The sequence below is a fragment of the Oncorhynchus masou genome, chromosome 30 (assembly GCF_036934945.1).
Source record: "Oncorhynchus masou masou isolate Uvic2021 chromosome 30, UVic_Omas_1.1, whole genome shotgun sequence".
Taxonomy (NCBI): domain Eukaryota; kingdom Metazoa; phylum Chordata; class Actinopteri; order Salmoniformes; family Salmonidae; genus Oncorhynchus; species Oncorhynchus masou.
Window position 1 is genome coordinate 26,361,100 of NC_088241.1, and position 20,352 is coordinate 26,381,451.

Here is a 20,352-nt window from a genome sequence, read left to right on the forward strand (position 1 = left end):
TCTACTTCTCGTATGGTATGACCAATATGCATTTGACTGGTGTGTGGTATTGAAATGCAATCTGAACAGTGTTTAATACATATATAGTATGTTTAAAGGCACCTGGGTGTTTTTCATTCACATTTGAAATAAAATGGGAGGAATAAAGACATTGATTTGGAATGTGAAATAACATGCGGGAGGAATCAATACATTCATTTATAGTATACCATCACAGGAACGTGAAATAACATGCGGGAGGAATCAATACATTCATTTATAGTATACCATCACAGGAACGTGAAATAACATGCGGGAGGAATCAATACATTCATTTATAGTATACCATCACAGGAACGTGAAATAACATGCGGGAGGAATCAATAAATTCATTTATAGTATACCATCACAGGAACGTGAAATAACATGCGGGAGGAATCAATACATTCATTTATAGTATACCATCACAGGAACATTCGGCCTGGACAAAATGAAACCTCATTTAATCAGTCAGGCCTCCCTTTCCTTTTGGCAACCTCCCCTCCTCTCTCTCTCTCGCGCTCTCGTTTTCTCTCCAACTCTGTGGATGTCTTCACTGGGCAGTGGAGCCGCTGATGAATTCTTAAGCAGATCAGACTGATAATTGTATTTCATGACCGTCAGCTGTGCGAAGGCTGTCCTGGAGGGAGGGTGGCTGCCAGCGCACTGAGGAGCTATTTGTGTCGTCGCAGTGTCTCCCAGTTACATCCCCCCCACTGTAAAACCCCAATCACCAGGGATGTGCTTACTGTCTTCAGCCTCAAATTACTCAATCAGGAGGACACATTTATTGATGACACCTTTATTACAATTAATCAGGGGAACCTGATTAAGAAAGTTATTCCTCCTCCTTAGTGAGACTTGAGTGGCGCGGCCGCATATTCTAATTTATGTCCCACTGAGTCATTGTGACCCTGACAGACAGACAGACAGACAGACAGACAGACAGACAGACAGACAGACAGACAGCAGTACTGACGCATGCACACACACACACACACTGCTAGCCTACACTCTCCGGAAACAAGGTGCTATCTAGAACCTAAAAGGATTCTTTGGCAGTCCCAATAGAAGAACCCTTTGAAGAACCGTATTGGGTTCCATGTAAAACCCTTTCCTAGAGGGCTCTTCATGGAACCCAAAAGAGTTCTACCTGGAACCAAAAATGGTTCTCCTATGGGGAAACCCTTTTTTTAGGTAAAAGTGAACCATAGAAAATGTGATAAGGGCAAAATAATGACAGTAGTATGGAAAATGTTCGCAAGAGAAACCTTGAGAAATGTAATAATGTGTCCCTGAACAAAATCAAAAGTAGCAGTCAGTATCTGGCGTGGCCACCAGCTGCATTAAGTACTGCAGTACTTAATGTACATCTCTTCCTCATGGACTGCACCAGAGTTGCCAGTTATTGCTGTGAGATGTTATCCCAATCTTCCACCAAGGCACCCGCAAGTTCCTGGACATTTCTGGGGGGAATGGCCCTAGCCCTCACTCTCCAATCTAACAGGTCCCAGATGTGCTCAATGGGATGGAGATCCGGTGTTTTCGTTGGCCATGGCAGAACACTGACAATCCTGTCTTGCAGGAAATCGCGCACAGAACGAGCAGTATCGCTGGTGGCATTGTCATGCTGGAGGGACATGTCAGGATGAGCCTACAGGAAGGGTACCACAAGAGGGAGGAGGATGTCTTCCCTGTAACGCACAGTGTTGAGATTGCCTGCAATCACAACAAGCTCAGTCCGATGATGCTGTGACACACTGCCCCAGGCCACGACGGGCCCTCCACCTCCAAATCGATCCTGCTCCAGAGTACAGGCCTCAGTGTAATGCTCATTCCTTCGACGATAAACGCGAATCCGACCATCACCCCCGGTGAGACAACCTCGACTTGTCAGGTGAAGAGCACCTTTTGCCAGTCCTGTCTGGTCCAGCGACGGTGTGTTTGTGCCCATAGGCGACGTGATGTCTGGTGAGGATCTGCCTTACAACAGGCCTACAAGCCCTCAGTCCAGCCTCTCTCAGCTTATTACAGACAGTCTGAACACTGATAGAGGGATTGTGCATTCCTGGTGTAACTTGGGCAGTTATTGTTGCCATCCTGTACCTGTCCCGCAGGTGTAACATTCGGATGTACCGATGCTGTGCAGGTGTTGTTACACGTGGTCTGCCACTGCGAGGACGGTCAGCTGTCTGTCCTGTCTCCCTGTAGCGCTGTCTTATGCGTCTCACTGTACGGACATGGCAATGTATCGCCCTGGCCATATCTGCAGTCCTCATGCCTCCTTGCAGCACGCCTAAGGCACGTTCACGCAAATGAGCAGGGACACTGGACATCTTTCTTTTGGTGTTTTTCAGAGTCGGTAGAAAGGCCTCTTTTGTGTCCTACGTTTTCATAACTGTGACCTTAATTGTCTACCGTCTGTAAGCTGTTAGTGTCTTAACGACCGTTCCACAGGTGCATGTTCATTAATTGTTAATGGTTCACTGAACAAGCATGGGAAACCGTGTTTAAACCCTTTACAATGAAGATCTGTAAAGTTATTTGGATTTTTACGAATTATCTTTGAAAGACAGGTTCCTGAAGAAGGGACGTTTCTTTTTTTTTCTTTTTTATGCAATACATGAGTAAAAGTAACATTATTATATATTTTTTATTACATATCGGAAAGTCACCTGTTTTAACCTTAACTTACAGTGTTTGGGTGTGAATCGACTAATTAGTTCAGTGAGGTTTTGTAACAGGGGGAGGAGGAGTGATGGTGGTTGAGGGGTCTGAGTGACTCTTAGTAACTGACAGTGGACCTGAGCCATGACAGAGTCAGTCACTAAGGCACCAGGTTATACCAGATCACACCATCCAAATGATGTCTATGTTAGGTGTGCCAGTATAGGAACATGGATGGCAGAGCCTAAAGTAACACTGAGGTTGATTAAATATATAGAGTACCCAGCTGATCAAATTGATTTGATGTATTACAACACTGGCATTTCACTAAACTGTTGACAGTATTTTCAATTTATTTATTTAATCAACAATTATATGGTTCAATTGAATTGAAAGCGAAGCTGTAAAAAGGTCACAGATCCCATTTTGGGCGTGTATCCGAAATGCACAAAGCACAGCACAGTATCACAACTATTCTTTTGGACATTTATTTTAGATTTGAACTTTTCTCTCATAATTGTTGTGGTTGTTTCACGTTTACCATATAATATTTTCTATCTTACTTTTAGGGTTTAATTAAGGGCGATACTCAGGTTAAAGGTGGATGTAATATACTGTATCTCAAAAAATATAACTATAGTCTAAGCAATAAAAAAAACAATAACTAATATTCTCAAACTACGTTGAGAAACGCGACACTTTTCCAAAACATGTTTGTCACCCCACCAACATTTGTCATGTACCTCAGAAGGTGACTACAACAGGTATGTGTCTATATGTTTGTTAAGAGCCTGCTAACAGCTACAAGCCAATTAAAGAGAGTGTGTTGTTTTCTTCAGGTTGTCCTGTGCTTTTAATTGGACTGTGAATGCGCACTAATCATGGCTGCTACAGGTGGGCCCCGGAGGACCAGAGTGAGGCCTCGGTTGGTAATTGAAGACAGATACACATTGACAGTCTGTACCTCTATCCAGAGTATGCACGCAATAGTACCCAAGCACGGTAAATTCAAGTGAACATTTGTATCACCTCTCACCTTTGTGTGACTAGCGTGTGAGAGCATGCTCTTGCATTACAATGACGGCGTGAACCATACATTTTACGAGCGGTAAGAGCATCTGCCTTAACAATAGCTTTCAGGTTGCTCATAGTCATTTATGCTTGTACAGTGGCACTGTTATCAAACACTTACAATGATGGGTTCAGAGATGGATCATTTCATTTATATATTTAACACAGGGGTAGAAATCAAAGAGGACCTTATTTTTTTTTTTTTTTACTAAAGATGGTAAGAACCAATCTACAAAAATACACTGTATGCATTACACAGACCACTTCTTTCTTGGAACACATATGTGTGTGTGTGAGACACACACTGGTGCAGGTCCAAATGGCTTCAGGCTGGTGGGTATGTTTCTGATTTCCTGAGCTGCCTGCCTGGCGAAGGTAGAGGCTTTGCATGCTGGGGTCACACCTGTAACGCATTTCACACCGAGATATTTTTTGAGTGGCCACCTGGAGGAGGATATTGCATGTTCACAGTGCATGAACACACAGACGTCCCTCCCAGGTGGAAACAGGTGTTTGTTTTTGTGTTCCTAGGCTTGATACATAACGTATTGTCTTAGAGATGTTTTAATTACCTTTTCTCACTTCTTAAAAAAAAAGGCCACAGAATAACACCCCCACATTAACTTGTAAATAGTTTTAGAATTAATATGGAAAATGTAAGATAAGGCATTTCTCCATGACGATTGTATCCCACCTAGTCTCCCATCTACCCTCACCTCTAATATAGGCGACAACATGATATTTAGCTTAAAAGGGTTCAATATTTAAATGACCAAAAAAAAATGAATTTAGTGAATTGGCTTAAAGAGAATCCAAAACATCAAGTGGAACCTTATCCTCACGGTAACAATCAAAAAAGAAAGAAAAACGTAGGCCTACCTCAGAGGGTATTCCACAATACATTCAATATAAGTGGGTTTCTGCTTCTTGTGGGAAAAACAAATGGTATTTTCAACCCCAAGTTCTGGTTAGCTGGACTATTTGTTTTATTATGGTCAGCTTGGGGCATGTGAATGGAAAGATGGATTATATGACCGCTGTTTCGATCAGCCACAAACATGCTATAAAACACCAAGCACACCTGATGCTGCATTCAAGTATTAACAGATCTCACTAAAACCAAACACAAAAAAATGTGATTCTAAAATCAAGAATGTAAGATAAATAATGTAATCTAGATAGTGTTAATTACACGTGTTATTACTCCTCAAAATTAGCCATTTTAAAACTTACTGTACACCTACAATACATAGAGAAATGTGCAATATTTTCTGTTGATTTAAGATCATTTATTAATTATATAAATGAGTAATCTGTTTATGCATGCTGTATGTATGAACAAGGAACTGTTCTCTCACAGAACAACATTTTAGTAATATCTAAATATATTCAGGTGAAATAAACTGTTCAAAAATATATTAAATTCAGAGTACTGTAGATTGTCACAGTTCGGGTAATTTGCCTTCAACATATATACTTACATTGTTCATTTCAATGTACATACATTAGATTCTGTATTTTCATTGTTCCTTTCATTGTACATACATACATTTGATTTGTTTGAGAATTCCAGTGCATTCGCATTAAGGCAAATCACAGTTTGCTGTCCAGCGAGGGTGGAGTCACCTCAACCACCACCTTTCCCACGTTTTTCCCAGCATACATGTAGTCCACAGCCCTAAAGACAGACTCCAGTCCCATGAAACGGCCCTCGGGGGCCATGTCGCCACAGTCCACTTCACACAGCAGCTTCCCTTTAGCAAACATCTGCATCATGCTTCCCATCGCCTCCTTGTAGTCAGACAGGAAGTGAGGTAGGAAGAACCCCCTCACGCTAGCTGACTTCTGGAGCAGCTTCATGGGCAGAGTTCCTCCTTTAACAGTTGGGACCCCTGATGCCGTTTGGTACGCTGAGATGAACCCAATCACGATCAGCCTACCCTTATTGGCCAGATTGTTGACCGCCATGTCAAACATTCTGCCACCTATGGACTCGTAGACTACGTCCAGGCCTTGTGGGTACTCTTTGCGCAGCGTGGTGCTCAGGTCCTCGGACGTGTAGTTGATGGGCCTGTCGCAGCCAATGGTCTTTAAGAAGCCAGCCTTCTCATTGGAGGAGCAGGTGCCCACAACGTGGCAGCCGGCCTGTTTGGCGAACTGCACAGCAAACTGTCCTGTGCCACCGGCAGCGGCCGTCACCAGCACCGTCTCGCCCCTTCACCAGGTCGCCAAGCCGCTTCATGGCGATATAGGCCGTGGCACCACTTAACAGCAGGGTGAGGAACTCTGGCTTCACCGCGGGTACGGGTACGGTCTTGATCATGGGTATGACCGTGTACTCCGCAAAGGCCCCATCGGCAAAGTAGGCCACGGTGTCGCCAATGGTGTAGCGGGCGCTGGCACTCAGGCCGAGTCCGACCACCTCGCCAATGCCCTCGAACCCGGCGTCAAACGGTGGCTTCACCGAAGGGTCGTAGCGGCCTGCTGAGTAGTTGATGTCCGAGGCATTGATTCCAACAAATCTGCATAGAATGGAACAGAGAAGGATAAATATACGTGAATGACAGTTCCGAATGAGTAACAATAGAATTAGAATTAAAATCAATTAACATCGGGATATAGGATACTTTAGTGATGTTCTTCCGTCGGAATTCTGATAATAACATGATAATATAGTCGGGATTTTGATAATAATATGATAGTAGCTCATGTTATAATAACATAAGAGGAGCACTTCAGAATGCCTACAGTCATGTCTGCAAAGGTCAGGATTACACTTCCAATTTCACTTCCATTCTCGAGGAAATATCTGCGACATCGTTCGGGAAGGAAACATTGGTTTGTTTTGGCAATGATTCCATTTGTCTTGGGAATAAACACCCACCTTACACTGACAGGACGAGGTTGGTATCACAGAACACATTGCATGATGTCACGAGTCATTGTCTTGAGAGACACACAAGAACAAACTGCACATTTAAATCTGGTATATTTAGTTGCCGCGACATGAAAAAATAAATACAACTGTTTTCATCTCAGTTGATGACATGGAGAGAGAAAAAAAAATCATTGCGTGAAAGAAATGTATAAATAAATAATTTTCTATCCTCCAGAAGAACCCTTGTTGCGACTCATCATTGTGCATGTCACATTTGCATTTTTAGCACTTAAACGTAACAGCCCGGTTTAGTTACAAATAAATGGCTCCAATTAAATATAGGAAAACATTTAGGTTTGACTATACTTTTCAAATTGCTTTTGCAGCCCTCCTGGATCATTCCGTACCAGTAAATATTTGAACCTGAATCTCTCATAATGGACCGACAGTACTGAAACACCCTGCATTAAAGAAGAGCAAGTTCACAGGTCAAAACTCAAATGAACTGGGCTGATAGTCTTTAAGATGCTTGATTTAAAAATGTGCAACTTTGAATGCACAATAATCTCGGTCACTGAAACATGATATTAATGCATATCTCAATTTAAGCTCAAAATTAGTCAAGCAAATTCAGGTTAATAATGCATAAAAGAAGGCTATATGTGCAATTAAATGACCTTTGACTACAATAGGCTGTTGTGCAACTGTCTTCCCACCTCAGAGAATTTAACCAAGCAGGCCTTATACAATACAAGGCCAACATAGGCCTAAATGCGGCATCAGATATTTCTGCTAATTCCCAAGCTCTCCATTGAGACCATAGAATTGGCCTTTCTGATGTAGTTATTAACAAATAAACAATAAGCCACATCAAGAAAGGTGCCTGAATAACTCAGCCCTTTAACTTAACTTATTTTTTCAGTTGAAGGTGCTTGAGGCCTAGTTGTTTGCAGCAGGACCACAGCTGATGAATAGCTAAATGTTGTAATTTTCCAGGCCAACTCATATGATGGAGATTCATTACAGACAACAAACAAAGATTTTTTTTTTTGAAGTATAAGGGCATAGGCCTACATTAAAATATAGAACAATTTGTGATGCCATACAGTTTCAGGAGGCGGAGAGGGCAAAGCACAAACTACCACTGCATCAACAGTTCTTTCATTTTCCCAAGATGAGAGAGATATTATTTCTCCATGGAAAATTGTATTTATAATTCAATGTTCCACATTTTCAAACGATAAATGACATACAAGACAATACACTTTTATTTATTCTCTAGGTTTCGCATACGAAATTACGCACACAAAACAAACCTGTGAAAAACTTTTAGGCTACATATGACAATTTCTGCAAATGTTAAAAGCTATTTGATCTTTAGATTATTATAGTATGTCCTTGGTCTCAACCATAATGCAAGACACTGCCTTTATTCCACTGATCAACTACGCTCTAATAGGTTACACCAGCATTTTAATATATCTTTGACTTAAATTGTAGTAAATAACCGGTTAGATTAAGTAGCCTACATTCCTCTGTTACAGTAACCTGTTAATGTAATCAACATTTGTAAATAGCTTGCTTTGAATCAGACAGACATATATTGAGTCTTACGCATTGGTTTTATGCAGCGGAAAATGATGATCCTGCCGCAGCCCCAAATGCCATGCAAAGCTGTTTCTCCATCTCCTCATCTATTCGTGCGAGTCTATCCCCCCCAATGACTTTCTGTTTGCAGGTTCGTGACGTAAGGAGACAGGACAGAGCGAGATGGATTGATAGACAAATGTAGGGGCGGAACTTGGATATATTTCTCACGTATTTTGCTCGCTCCTGAAATGGTCGCAAGTAAGCTACTAATATCGATGGGGATGGATACGGCTATTCTAACCGAGGTAAGAGACCCTTTCATAACTTGAAAACAATACCAAATATTGTATCAAAGATATTGGCTCCAAAATGTGACAAATATTGGAATAGTCTATCCATAGTGTACAGGCTACGCACCCGCGGAAAATGTGAACCTTCTGTATCCAATTTCTAACCAAAACTTACCGATTTCTGACAAGCAAGTCCCCGTCGCCAGGTGTCGGGACTGGAACAGTTTGTAAGGCAACGGCGTCTCTGAAATTCTGGCTAAGCTTCGTTACGACCAGCTTTTTCATGGAGCTCGGTATCGAGGAACCTTTAAAATCCATGAAGTGCGTGGAGTATGACAAATCTATAATGAAGCGGCGCGATACGAAATTAACTCTAGAAAGTGCATCGGTTCCTCTGCACCCCCCGCCGATTACCGAAAACACCCTCTTACCGTTTCTCAACAAGAAAGAGGTGGACATTGCACCAGGGAGGGATTATGTGACAAAGTTCACGGGCACTGGCTGTGCATTGATATCAATATGCTTATCGTTAGCCTATGCTAGGCTTTCTTCACGTAGCAGGGTAGGCCACGCCAATGCAATGATGCATTGCAATTAAAACAATATTACCAGCGCAGTTTTGTCGCATAAGATCGACACGCAATAGCGTGCTTTTGGAATGTTTACCTTGATGATAACTAGGCTATAGCACGGCGCAACCTTGTAGCAGCTGTCACTGTAGCGGCTGGTATTCTTTGGAGTCCCTCCCCTTCCTGGACATGACACACTTCCTAGTAAAGGTGAAACAAATCAATCGTAGTCTCAAACATATCCTCGACGATTGTACACAAAAATCCCAAAGAATTGCCAATACAGCCAGTGCCAACCACAACCCTTCAAGGTACTAACAAGCACCGTTAAAAGGCTATTATCTGCAGGATATATTTTCTCCTCAAGCATGCGTAAATTATGGTGCTCTCACATTAGGAAACTTCAGTCCGAATGTTCCAAAAATATGCAAGTCCAAAGCATTGCCATGTTGGGTTTGACATAGGATAGCATATGTCAGGCAAAATAAAGTTGGTGTGAGTTTATTTCATATGATGATGAGCTAATTGTAGTAATATAGCCTAACCTAGTAACAGTGTTGTAATAATTGACTAATTGCCATAATAACATTCCGCATGAAGTTTATGGATCAATATTTCAAAGCAACATTTTGATATTAGCCTACTGATGCAAGCATTTCTTTGTCAAGTCATTTCAATTTTAATCAGAGGAAAAACAAGACAATTAAGAAGATTGACAGGTGGGTTCTACTGTCAGGGTGACGCTTGTAGCGCGAGGGGAGGAGTAAAAATGAAGCAGGAAAAGCCACTCGATGCGTCTGTCTATCAGTTGAGACTGTCTGAAACGCTTCTCGATTCCCTGCGTTTTCATTTTTTTCTCGGAGGAGCAGACGAGACCTCGGTTCACTCCCTGGAGTTTACAGAAGAAAAATTCTCTCCGCGAGGGTGGATCCCTGCACCTTGTTTGTTTCTCTTTAGTCGCAGGCTCCTCACCACGTCAACCACCTGCACATTCCTTGATCGGCGGCTGATAATAATTACTTTCACGACTAGAAATGTAAGTAGAATCCCTAACCTACCACCCCGGCTCAAACTAGAGAGGGGAGAAAAGTATCCGCTGACGGCGAGGCTTGATCCGACTAGGTGGCGTGGTGACGGACTGACATTAACCATCTAATGCCTGTCTATTTTCTCTCAATTCTGCTTTGTTTCAGATCTGAGCTTGAAGCGCAGCCTTCCACGGAAATACATTTCAAAGGTGTTCGCTCACACTGGACTTATTTGTTTACCATCAGAGTTTATTTATTTTGGAGTGAAGGCGGTACAAAGTAGCCCCAGCACCGCCATATAGCCCCCTATGGCAGCAGGGGAGTGACTGAAACTTGGCTTCGATGTCTGCCTCTTTTTCTGACACAGAGATGAGGAAAGATGTTATTTGATAGACATGTTCTCAGCTGGAGAAATTCGTGCATCGTTTTGATATCACAGAAACCCTTTTTTTTTCGTTTGTCCTTTATCTAAAGTCATTTGTTTCTATTCGTAGGCCTAAAGGACACATTTAGTTACATTGTGGCCGTTTCAGGTTGTCTGGCATAAGCCCACAATTACAAAAGAAACAAACCATTCTAATAGAAAAAAACTGTTGACAGTTATTTCCCGAAAAAAAAGGTTCGGGATGGTTTTTCTTCACTGACAGACTAATTGTTTTGATTCCTGCATGAAAAGTACCGTGGAACGTGACGGTCACTATGCCGAGGAGAAAGCAGCAAGAGCCCAGGCGATCAGCAGGTAAGCACCGGCGCGCACACACACATTCATTTTCACCATCGCTTACTAAATGGAGATCAAATGTTGGACTTTTTATTTTTAATTCACTAAATGTTTTATTTTTCCATTTTCCATTTCTCCTGTTATGCATATGTAATAGCCTAAAAATAAGTTTTACCTTCAACACATCTTCATTAGTTGACCATAGTTATTTTCTATTTTGCCATATGATTTCAGTAGACCACGGTACGTTTTGTAGTGACACGATAGGCCTAATGTGTTAACTTGCCAGAAAAGTCGACTACTTAGGTAGCTAGATAAACGAAACGTTAGAGATAGAGTTTCTATTGGGGTCCATTGCAGTGTTAAAGAGCGAGTAATAATGAATAATTGACTCCGAAAGAGGGGGAGAGAAAACTGGCCAGAGCCGGTTTTCTTTCTTTTCGGTTTTATTAGAGGATTGCCATCATTGATTTGATGCGTGATTGATCGCCTGTCATGTGGCAGCCTTTGATCTATTCATCCCTGATAAACATCAATACATCTCTCCATGGAGACACGCATGCTCCTTACGAATCTAGCCACTCAAAGGACAACCCCCGGTTGTCTTAAAAAAAGGGGAAGAAAAAAGTTTTTAAAGGAGGGAAATCCTTATCTCTTTATTGTTTTCCAGAGAAAATACTAGAGGGAAGAAAGAGAAAGAAAGGAAATAGAAAAGGGAGGGGGGGGTGGAAGTGTTTTGAGGATCACAGAAATGACTAAATCCTAATTAATTAGGGTACCTGAATTAGCCTACCAACAGTAGCCCCCCTGGTCTGGATTAAAGACACGGAGGTTTGCACTTCTTATCCAAATGCACACCCTCCTCTCATCCTACAGAACACTTTACCAATGCAGTTCATGTCTACATCCACAGGACTGTAGTATTTACTATCTAACAACCACGGATAAACCAGATGTCGAAACACAAGGTTGAGGTCTAGTGATTTGGATTTCGACTCTCATCTCTTTTTCAAGCCGCTTTAAACAAATGTAAATGAGTGACAGGGATTTTCACCTCTGTGCTAATGAGGTGCAGCCTTTGAAGTTGGGCACTAACAAGTGGAGTGAACAAAAGACAGTTGTAGAATTTGAAAGAGGTTCTGAAATATGAGGTGTAAAGCAGACCGAACAGGAGGGCCCAGGCAGCGGAGACTTTGAACTCGGCAGGTTTATCATTTTAAATAGGCGCCAAATGACGGGGAGTCAGTCTGGATTGACTGGGAAGAGTATTCAACTAGTACTTCTCTCTACAGTTCATACGCTTCTGACACACAGTGTTGACTAGCCATCTTATGCTTTATACTCACTGTTGAGTAGCATCTGATTCGTCTCTTGTCTTGTATCACATAAAAAAAAGCTGGGTAGCAGGCTATAGGATCGCATGTCGGCTGTTCCCAACAGATCAGATCTTACATGAAAACATGCCATCACCTTGACCCCTCAACATGGTCCTATTGATCTGCTTGCCTGTCATTGACCGGCTTATACATTATGGCCTTTAATGGTCAATCACAACTTGGCAGACGGGGGTGTTACCATTCTGTCATGATCATGACCATTTGTTGGAAACAACGGCACCCTCCAACCCTCCCCTTTAACACAAATACAGACACACACTCAGCTAAAGCATGATGGTCCAGTGTTTCAATGCTAGCTAGTAGCTACTGAACCATGCCTGGTACTCTGTAGCCTATAAGGAAATAGAGAGGGAGAGTCGAGGTAGTATCGCCATGGTAGTACCATGGTAATAGAGGTTTAGAGAATGAGCACTCGAGCGATCATCGGGGAAAAGATGTTGTTGTGAGTTATATTTTCACTGAGAGGGTTGACGCCAGGTTCAACCAAAACAAATGTGGAACCCCAGGGGTACAGGACTGGACCTTATAGAGGATGGCTGAACGGAGCACCACGAGGAGACATGTCTGGACAAATTTTATTTGTATTTATTTTTCACTAGTGTCAGGGGTTAGAATAGAGCAACATTTAATATAGGGCCTTTTACGTCCTGTGTGGGTTTGTGTGTGTGTGTGTGTGAGAGAACTTTTAACGGTTGTAAATGGGGCCATAGCCGTACAAAAGACCTTTCCCTGATATACAGTATACGTAGTGTCACGGGAAAACCATAACATCCACTCCTCTTATTTCAGATATCCTGTCATTTAAGGTTACGATGAGCTACGGTTTGTGTCCTGCAGAGTATTTAAGGCAGTTGGTAAGAGTGTGTATATGTGTTACTTTATTTGAGGTCTCATTTTGTCCTTGAATATCAGTATCAGTTGATGGTGATGAGGACAGGAGCGATGTAAAAAAGAAAGAGAGAAGAGTGACGTTGTCTTTCATTAAATTGGAAGGTTGAGTGTCTCAGCCAGTCAGAGCTAGTAGTCTGGAGAGAAAAACATCTCTTTCCCAGGGATAGAGGCTTCTTCATTATCCGAGAGAAAAGGTAAGGTTGCTTCTCTGGGCTTCATTAGAGAAGGCCCCTAATTATCTGTAAACCTGATGGATTTGTGACAGGCCCTAACGATTAATGCTGACAAATTCAGTAAGGTATCAAGTCCGCAGCTGCCTTGATGTAATCAAGTTGATATTATACAGTCCCCATAGCCCCTAGTGCAGTATCAACTCAATTTGCTCGTGCAGGTGACAAATGGACTTTGCTACCTGACTAATCATGTCGGAGGAGACAATGCCTCTTAATGACCTCCCTAATCCTCCGCCTTTAACGACGCAATAAAGGCCAGACGCACCGAACCAAAATCAGCTGCGTCGTCACATGGAGGCTACACTCTTGTATCAAATGGCGGGGCAATGTTTATGTTTCCCTTTTTATATAGTCTAATAACCGTCATACTCCTGCAATTGTCTTTCTTAATATCCCATATGATTGTTACTGTGCGTAAGAAGAAAAATGGTCGTTTTGAGGGTTTGTGAAGGTTTATAATGCGGGAAATGTAGCTAAGTCTTCCAGAACATTTTTTGGGTGGGGCCTATTTTTATTTTTTTTGTACAAAATTTGGTCAGTTTAAAATGAAATGATAATAGTACGTTAATATGTTTATGCAGCATAATTCTAGTATGCAAAGTATAGCTTTTATTTGATGGTACATTTGATGGTACATTGTGTAAACGTTTTGAAGCAGCACAGGGAGGGAGAGACACACACACACACACAACACCTTTTCACGTCTTCATGTCTAAACCACGTACAGCCCTAGTCTTAATGTGTGGAAAATGTATCTCTCCCGCTCTTGTGTTTAGGGGCCATTCTAGAAACCTGGTAAAAAAAAATCTCCCAGTATATTTGGAGTGGGTTAAGAAGCCCAGTGCCCTGGGATAAATGGTTTCACATGCCCCGGGGTCGCTAAGATTACACAACGACCTTTGTGCTCTAACTTGACGATGCTGTTACGTGATATTCTGCCCTCGAAATAATCAGCATGCCGAGATTTATGTGGCCCACTCTTAAATCAACGGCCTGAGGAGGACCGTCTTACACAAGGTGTATTTTTCCATTTTATTTCCCTGTAGTTGTCTGGCAAAAATATATTTTGGGAGTAATCTGAAAACGATATTAATCTGGAAGCCCGGAGAACATAAAGATTTGTTTTTGGAGGTGCGTGCAAATGTAGTAGACAATTTAGTCAAGGTCAAGGAAATGTTAAGCGATTCAATGTTTCACAACGTTTGTCGTTGTTAGAATTGTGTGTTTTCGCCCACATCTAACGTTTCTAAGGAAATGGGAATAGGACATTTGTGAGTGCAAAGATATATCTAAATGCCTCTTAATAGGAACATGTGTGTGCTGTTGTGTGTGTTTTTGGTGGAATAAATGCTGATGCTAGAGTGCTACAAGAGTAGTCGTTGTAGCACTCTAGTGTCTCCCTTCGTGTTGGGCCTTGCGTTTCGAGTATGTGAGAGGGCAGTACATCGACACTCTGTTTACCATATGAGTAACACAAGGACTCCAAGCTAACTAGGACACACAAAACATCACATACTTATCACTAATGTACAGTGATATACAGTAGGGGGGTTTTCTGTGCTCTGTGTGTGTGTAACGGTTCCCCGAGTGTGTGTTTGGCGGTCAGGCTCTCTTCTCTCTGCTTCACCAGAGGTTACTTTAATTGGAGAGCCTGTGTCGTTAGCAGGTGGCATCGATTTCTTTCGTCGATAGCCAGTTTTGCTCTTCTGCCACCCTCTGAGACTAATAGTTAAATTTGCATCTGGGAATTGAGCCAGTCAAAGGTCAAACATGCTCAGCTCTTTTTTTTTTAATGCCTTCAGTCGCCCAACCTCTATAGCCATAGCTGGAGTTGTGTGTGTGTGTGTGTGTTTAGTAGTCACAACTATATTTCAGATATAAGGCATATGAGAGTAGGTGACTTTGGGAATATTTTTTGTAAGTGTTTAAGCCATACAACCATACATATATTTTTTTTGTACGCATCCAGTACTGTATGTGTGAAGCTAAGGATACATTTCATATAATGTTTAAGCTCGTCTTATCTTTCTCTTTCTTTCTCATTCTTTCACTAAGCTGTCCTCGGGGCACGAAGCTACCATCAGAAGAGTGTCGCCCTCTCTGCACTGTAGACACACACACACACACTGTGGCACGGTGGGAGGTCATAATGGGGGTGGCTTAGTATGATGGGAAATCGTATCATTAAAGCAGCCAGATGTGCTTTGTGGCTCGGGAGCAAAATGTCTCTCGGAGTGGGGTTGTGGGACAGAAAAGAAAAGAAAACAACGTCAAACATGGAGAAGAAGGCAACCCTCTGGGATTGGATTCACTAGTCCAGTCCTCTCGGTTTGCTTTGTCACCGTCATTATAGTTTTAACTTCTTTTTATTTTATTTTACATGAAAGTATTGTAGTCATGTTATTTGTATGGACTTTTAATTGGATTGAGAACGAGAATAAATGCAGCACAGTAACTGTACTAATAAATATTAAAGTGAATTTGTGTTTTCTTTTGATGTTAAAGTCACTTTTTGTTACATACGTTATTCCGTAGATAGTGTTTAATGCTGAGTAGGCTGATTGTATTCCGTATAGTAGTCACAGCGGGTCTAGGTGGTTTTTAACAGCAAATTATTGTACAATTGTTGCCGCTTTATTCGATTTATAATTTGAGAGAAGTCAATAACATGAAAATATTTTTTTGATATCCAAAATGTAGTTAAGTAAAGTATTCTATTTCCAGTGAGTACATTTGTTCTCTTGATCAGTGGTAGTGTTCCTCCTCGAGAGGCTTGGCAGTGCTATGGGATGTCTGTACCAGCCAAATTGAACATGTTTCTGCCATCAATAAAAGATGAGCAATTACAGAATATTTTGTCTAATAAGTATTTGAATTTCTCGGCGCAGAAAAACATGTAGCTTACCCACTCATTACATCAGTTAGCAGGGGACGAGCATGGAGAACGAGAGGCACGTGCTTTGATGCCAACAAACAAACAGACAAACGAGACGGGCCTACTACAGAGGAGCCGATCCCTACCCAGGGACACCCTCGCGCTCATCCTCCTCCCTCTTTCTCTTTCTCTCACGTCCATCTCATCTCTCTCCCCTGTCTTTCTTGCCCCCTCCCTCTTCCTAACATGTATCCCTCACACCCCCTCCCCCCATCTTACTAGCTCAAATACCTCTCTCTCATTGTGTCTTCTACTCTTTTCCCAACATCAAAGCTCTCCGAAACCTCTGAATAGGAACATGCCTGTGCTGTTGTGTGTGTGTTTTGATGGAATACATGCTGATACCAAAGGTAGTCGTTGTAGCACTCTGGTGTCTCCCTTCTGTTGGGCCCTGCGTTTAGAGTATGTGAGAGGGCAGTACTCAGACCCCCTTAAAAAAAACACTTTTTAAAACAAAGCAGTATGTAGATCGGCGGCAAAACGCAGGGGAGCGAAAGAACGAAAGAAAAGGTGGTGAAGAGGAGAGGAAAGAAGAAGAGGGGGCAGCTACTAGCGAGGCAGGCAGCAACATGGCTGGAGGGGGGCAGTTCCACAGGACGGGTATTAAAGCTGACAGATGAACGGGACGATGGACAAATTCTCCTGCAGCAGCTGTGACTGCCGCCATTATCCTGACAGGTGTCAATTAAGAATTACTGCCGGGTGGAGTGGGCCAGGGCGACCCCCTCCTCCCTCGCCCAGCTGTCGGCTTGTGAAAGAAATAACACTTTACCCGTGTCACGTTGGTTAGCCCCCCTAGCAGTAGACCCCCGAAAACAAGGGGCGGCGTCGAGCGCGCCAATCGATAAAGTGCTGTATTTGTAATTATTGCGCCCTTCGGTCCGTAGAGGGCTGTGGCGCCCAATGGGTGATGTTAGCCAGAGATAAGGACTTCCCATGATCCTCCTCTTCACCAGACCTCACCAAGGTAGTTGGGAGAGGGGTGTGTTGAGGAATATGTGTCGGGCCGGGTGGCCTCTATCCTGTGTGGAGTACCTGTGAGACCAAAGTCAGACTGGCAAACCTTCCCTCTGACAGAGTGACCAAACCTCCTCGCCATCTATTTCATTGACCCCCCTCCCCTCTCCCACTCCACCCCCCCTCTCTATTTCAGGACAGGCTAATCTCACAGTCGCACACATTGTAAAGTGGCTAGCTCTGTTCAATGAGTGAGAAAATGAACACTTGTCATTGGCAGTCGTGGAGGCTTACTTCCTCCCTAAATGATGCTTTAACTCACATCTAACACACACCCCACTGCTCGTCCCAATCCATTTCACTATGGTTGGTTTGTGTGTGTGTGTGTGTGTGTGTGTGTGTGTGTGTGTGTGTGTGTGTGTGTGTGTGTGTGTGTGTGTGTGTGTGAAAAAAGAAAGTAAAATAAACAGATTTTGGCAGGAGTTGAGTGTGAGTGTACAGTAGTTGGACGTTTGAAAGACAGGTAGGGAGGAAGTCATTCTGAGACCCATACTGCTTCCACCACATCATTACTGAGGGCGTTGCTGGGAGTTGTAGGAAATGATGTCATCGGCATGACTGGTAAAATCACTGACTATGCTCAGCTCTTGCAGTAGGGGTTGCAGAGAAGTGTTTCGTTTGTCATTGGGATAGTTTAGCTGGAGGTGTGTGTGTGTGTGTGTGTGTGTGTGTGTGTGTGTGTGTGTGTGTGTGTGTGTGTGTGTGTGTGTGTGTGTGTTTGCCTGCGTGCGTGAGAGGAGAACATAGATAAAAGTGGGAGCTGAACAGTATGACTGTAGGTGTGTGAATGTCATTTTGTATTGTACCACATCTACTACACTCTGAATGATTGTTTTTCCAACGGAAATACATTTGATCACAACACAGTCTCATACACTTTCGTTGAGAGAGTGAGTATGTATCACATACATATTACATAGTATTATCAAACCAGTTAAACACCTAGTATGGGATATAGAATATTAATATGCTAAAACCATTTATAAACAGCCTTCATGGAATAGACAATCAGTGACAGAAGAGAAGTATTAGAAGAGAGCTGAGAACTCAGTTATGGAGATTTACATGCTCACGTGGGAGTTGTTTCTTAGGAAATTCCTCCCTAGAAATCATTTGCCATAAAAAAAAATAACTGGGAAAGAGACGATACTATCAGTGTTATTTTTCCATACTGTTGTATTTGCATATCTCGTTGTTTTAAATAAGGCTTCCCTCCAAGTGAAATGCTAGCTTTTTATAGCCCCTGTGCTTCACCTTTTCCTACTCAGGCCTTCCCCTTCTCTCTCTCTCTCTCTCCCCCCCCCCTCCCATTTCTCACACTGGCCCCAGACTGCTCCAAGCTATTATCAAACTTGCGTTTTATTCCATATTCCATCCCCATGCAAATCGGATGTGCTCTCTCTTATCACCCCCCCCCCCCCCAAACGGTTGTGTGTAATCAAAGTAAGCGGCAGAGCTACAGGGAAGCAGCGCTTCGCGCCGAGATGGATGGGAGGATTAAATATTAACCGGATGCGGCTGACTTAAGGCAGTGTTTTACATAGCAGCTCACGTCGCGGCGGTCTGCCATGCATTGATCCCCTTGCCCGGCGCCGTTACCCGTGTGGCAGCAGAGTCACAATTTTTTTTTACCATCATCTTTTCCAGCGGCCAGCCTAGGCAGGGGAGGGTGTGAGGTACAACCCCCCCCCCCCCCCCTGTTCTTAAAGGGGTAGGTGAGATGGATGATAGCAATTTGAAATGTTGTTTGTGTGTGTGATCATGGAGATTGTTTTATTATTACCACAGTATAACCACTGGGATGATTCATTGAGGCAAACACACAGCGTACGGAGGCTCAGCGAGCAGAGGTACCGGGAACCACAGAAATAGAATTACTAGACGGGATGAAGCCCCTCAAACTAAGGCACTTTGACTCAAATCAGTCTATTTCTATTGCTAGGACTTTCAGCAACGCTGGGCCAATTACAGTGGGGCAAAAAAGTATTTAGTCAGCCACCAATTGTGCAAGTTCTCCCACTTAAAAAGATGAGAGAGGCCGGTAATTGTCATCATAGGTACACTTCAACTATGACAGACAAAATGAGGGGAAAAAATCAGGAAAATCACATTGTAGGATTTTTATGAATTTATTTGCAAATTATGGTGGAAAATAAGTATTTGGTCATCTACAAACAAGCAAGATTTCTGGCTCTCACAGACCTGTAACTTCTTCTTTAAGAGGCTCCTCTGTCCTCCACTCGTTACCTGTATTAATGGCACCTGTTTGAACTTGTTACCAGTATAAAAGACACCTGTCCACAACCTCAAACAGTCACAATCCAAACTCCACTATGGCCAAGACCAAAGAGCTGTCAAAGGACACCAGAAACAAAATTGTAGACCTGCACCAGGCTGGGAAGACTGAACCTGCAATAGGTAAGCAGCTTGGTTTGAAGAAATCAACTGTGGGAGCATTAGGAAATGGAAGACATGGAAGACATAGAAGACCACTGATAATCTCCCTCGATCTGGGGCTCCACGCAAGATCTCACCTCGTGGGGTCAAAACGATCACAAGAACGGTGAGCAAAAATCCCAGAACCACACGGGGGGACCTAGTGAATGTCCTGCAGAGAGCTGGGACCAAAGTAACAAAGCCTACCATCAGTAACACACTACGCCGCCAGGGACTCAAATCCTGCAGTGCCAGACGTGTCCCCCTGCTTAAGTCAGTACATGTCCAGGCCCGTCTGAAGGTTGCTAGAGAGCATTTGATCCAGAAGAAGATTGGGAGAATGTCATATGGTCAGATAAAACCAAAATAGAACTTTTTGGTAAAAACTCAACTTGTCGTGTTTGGAGGACAAAGAATGCTGAGTTGCATCCAAAGAACACCATACCTACTGTGAAGGATGGGGGTGGAAACATCATGCTTTGGGGCTGTTTTTCTGCAAAGGGACCAGGACAACTGATCAGTGTAAAAGAAAGGATGAATGGGGCCATGTATCGTGAGATTTTGAGTGAAAAACTCCTTCCATCAGCAAGGGCATTGAAGATGAAATGTGG

General features: G+C 42.8%; 2 protein-coding genes across 3 annotated transcripts in view; one reads left to right on the top strand and one right to left on the bottom strand.

The window, feature by feature from the left end:
* Nucleotides 1-4,718: 4,718 nt before the first annotated feature.
* On the bottom strand, nt 4,719-9,252 carry LOC135522454 (prostaglandin reductase 3-like). The gene is given in 3 exon segments (XM_064948725.1): nt 4,719-5,964; nt 5,966-6,278; nt 8,690-9,252. Coding segments are annotated over 3 exon segments (1,212 nt in total). The 5' UTR covers nt 8,974-9,252; the 3' UTR covers nt 4,719-5,349.
* LOC135522453 (teashirt homolog 1-like) overlaps nt 8,435-20,352 on the top strand; it is a 41,316-nt gene continuing 29,398 nt past the window's right edge. The window contains exons 1-2 of one of the 2 annotated variants that reach the window (XM_064948724.1): nt 8,435-8,529; nt 10,277-10,850. In XM_064948724.1, coding sequence (XP_064804796.1) covers nt 10,811-10,850 — 40 coding nt within the window. In that variant the 5' untranslated portion in view covers nt 8,435-8,529; nt 10,277-10,810. Of the gene's footprint in view, nt 8,530-9,855; nt 10,120-10,276; nt 10,851-20,352 lie in introns of those variants that run through there. The other variant, XM_064948723.1, reaches the window with a different exon arrangement.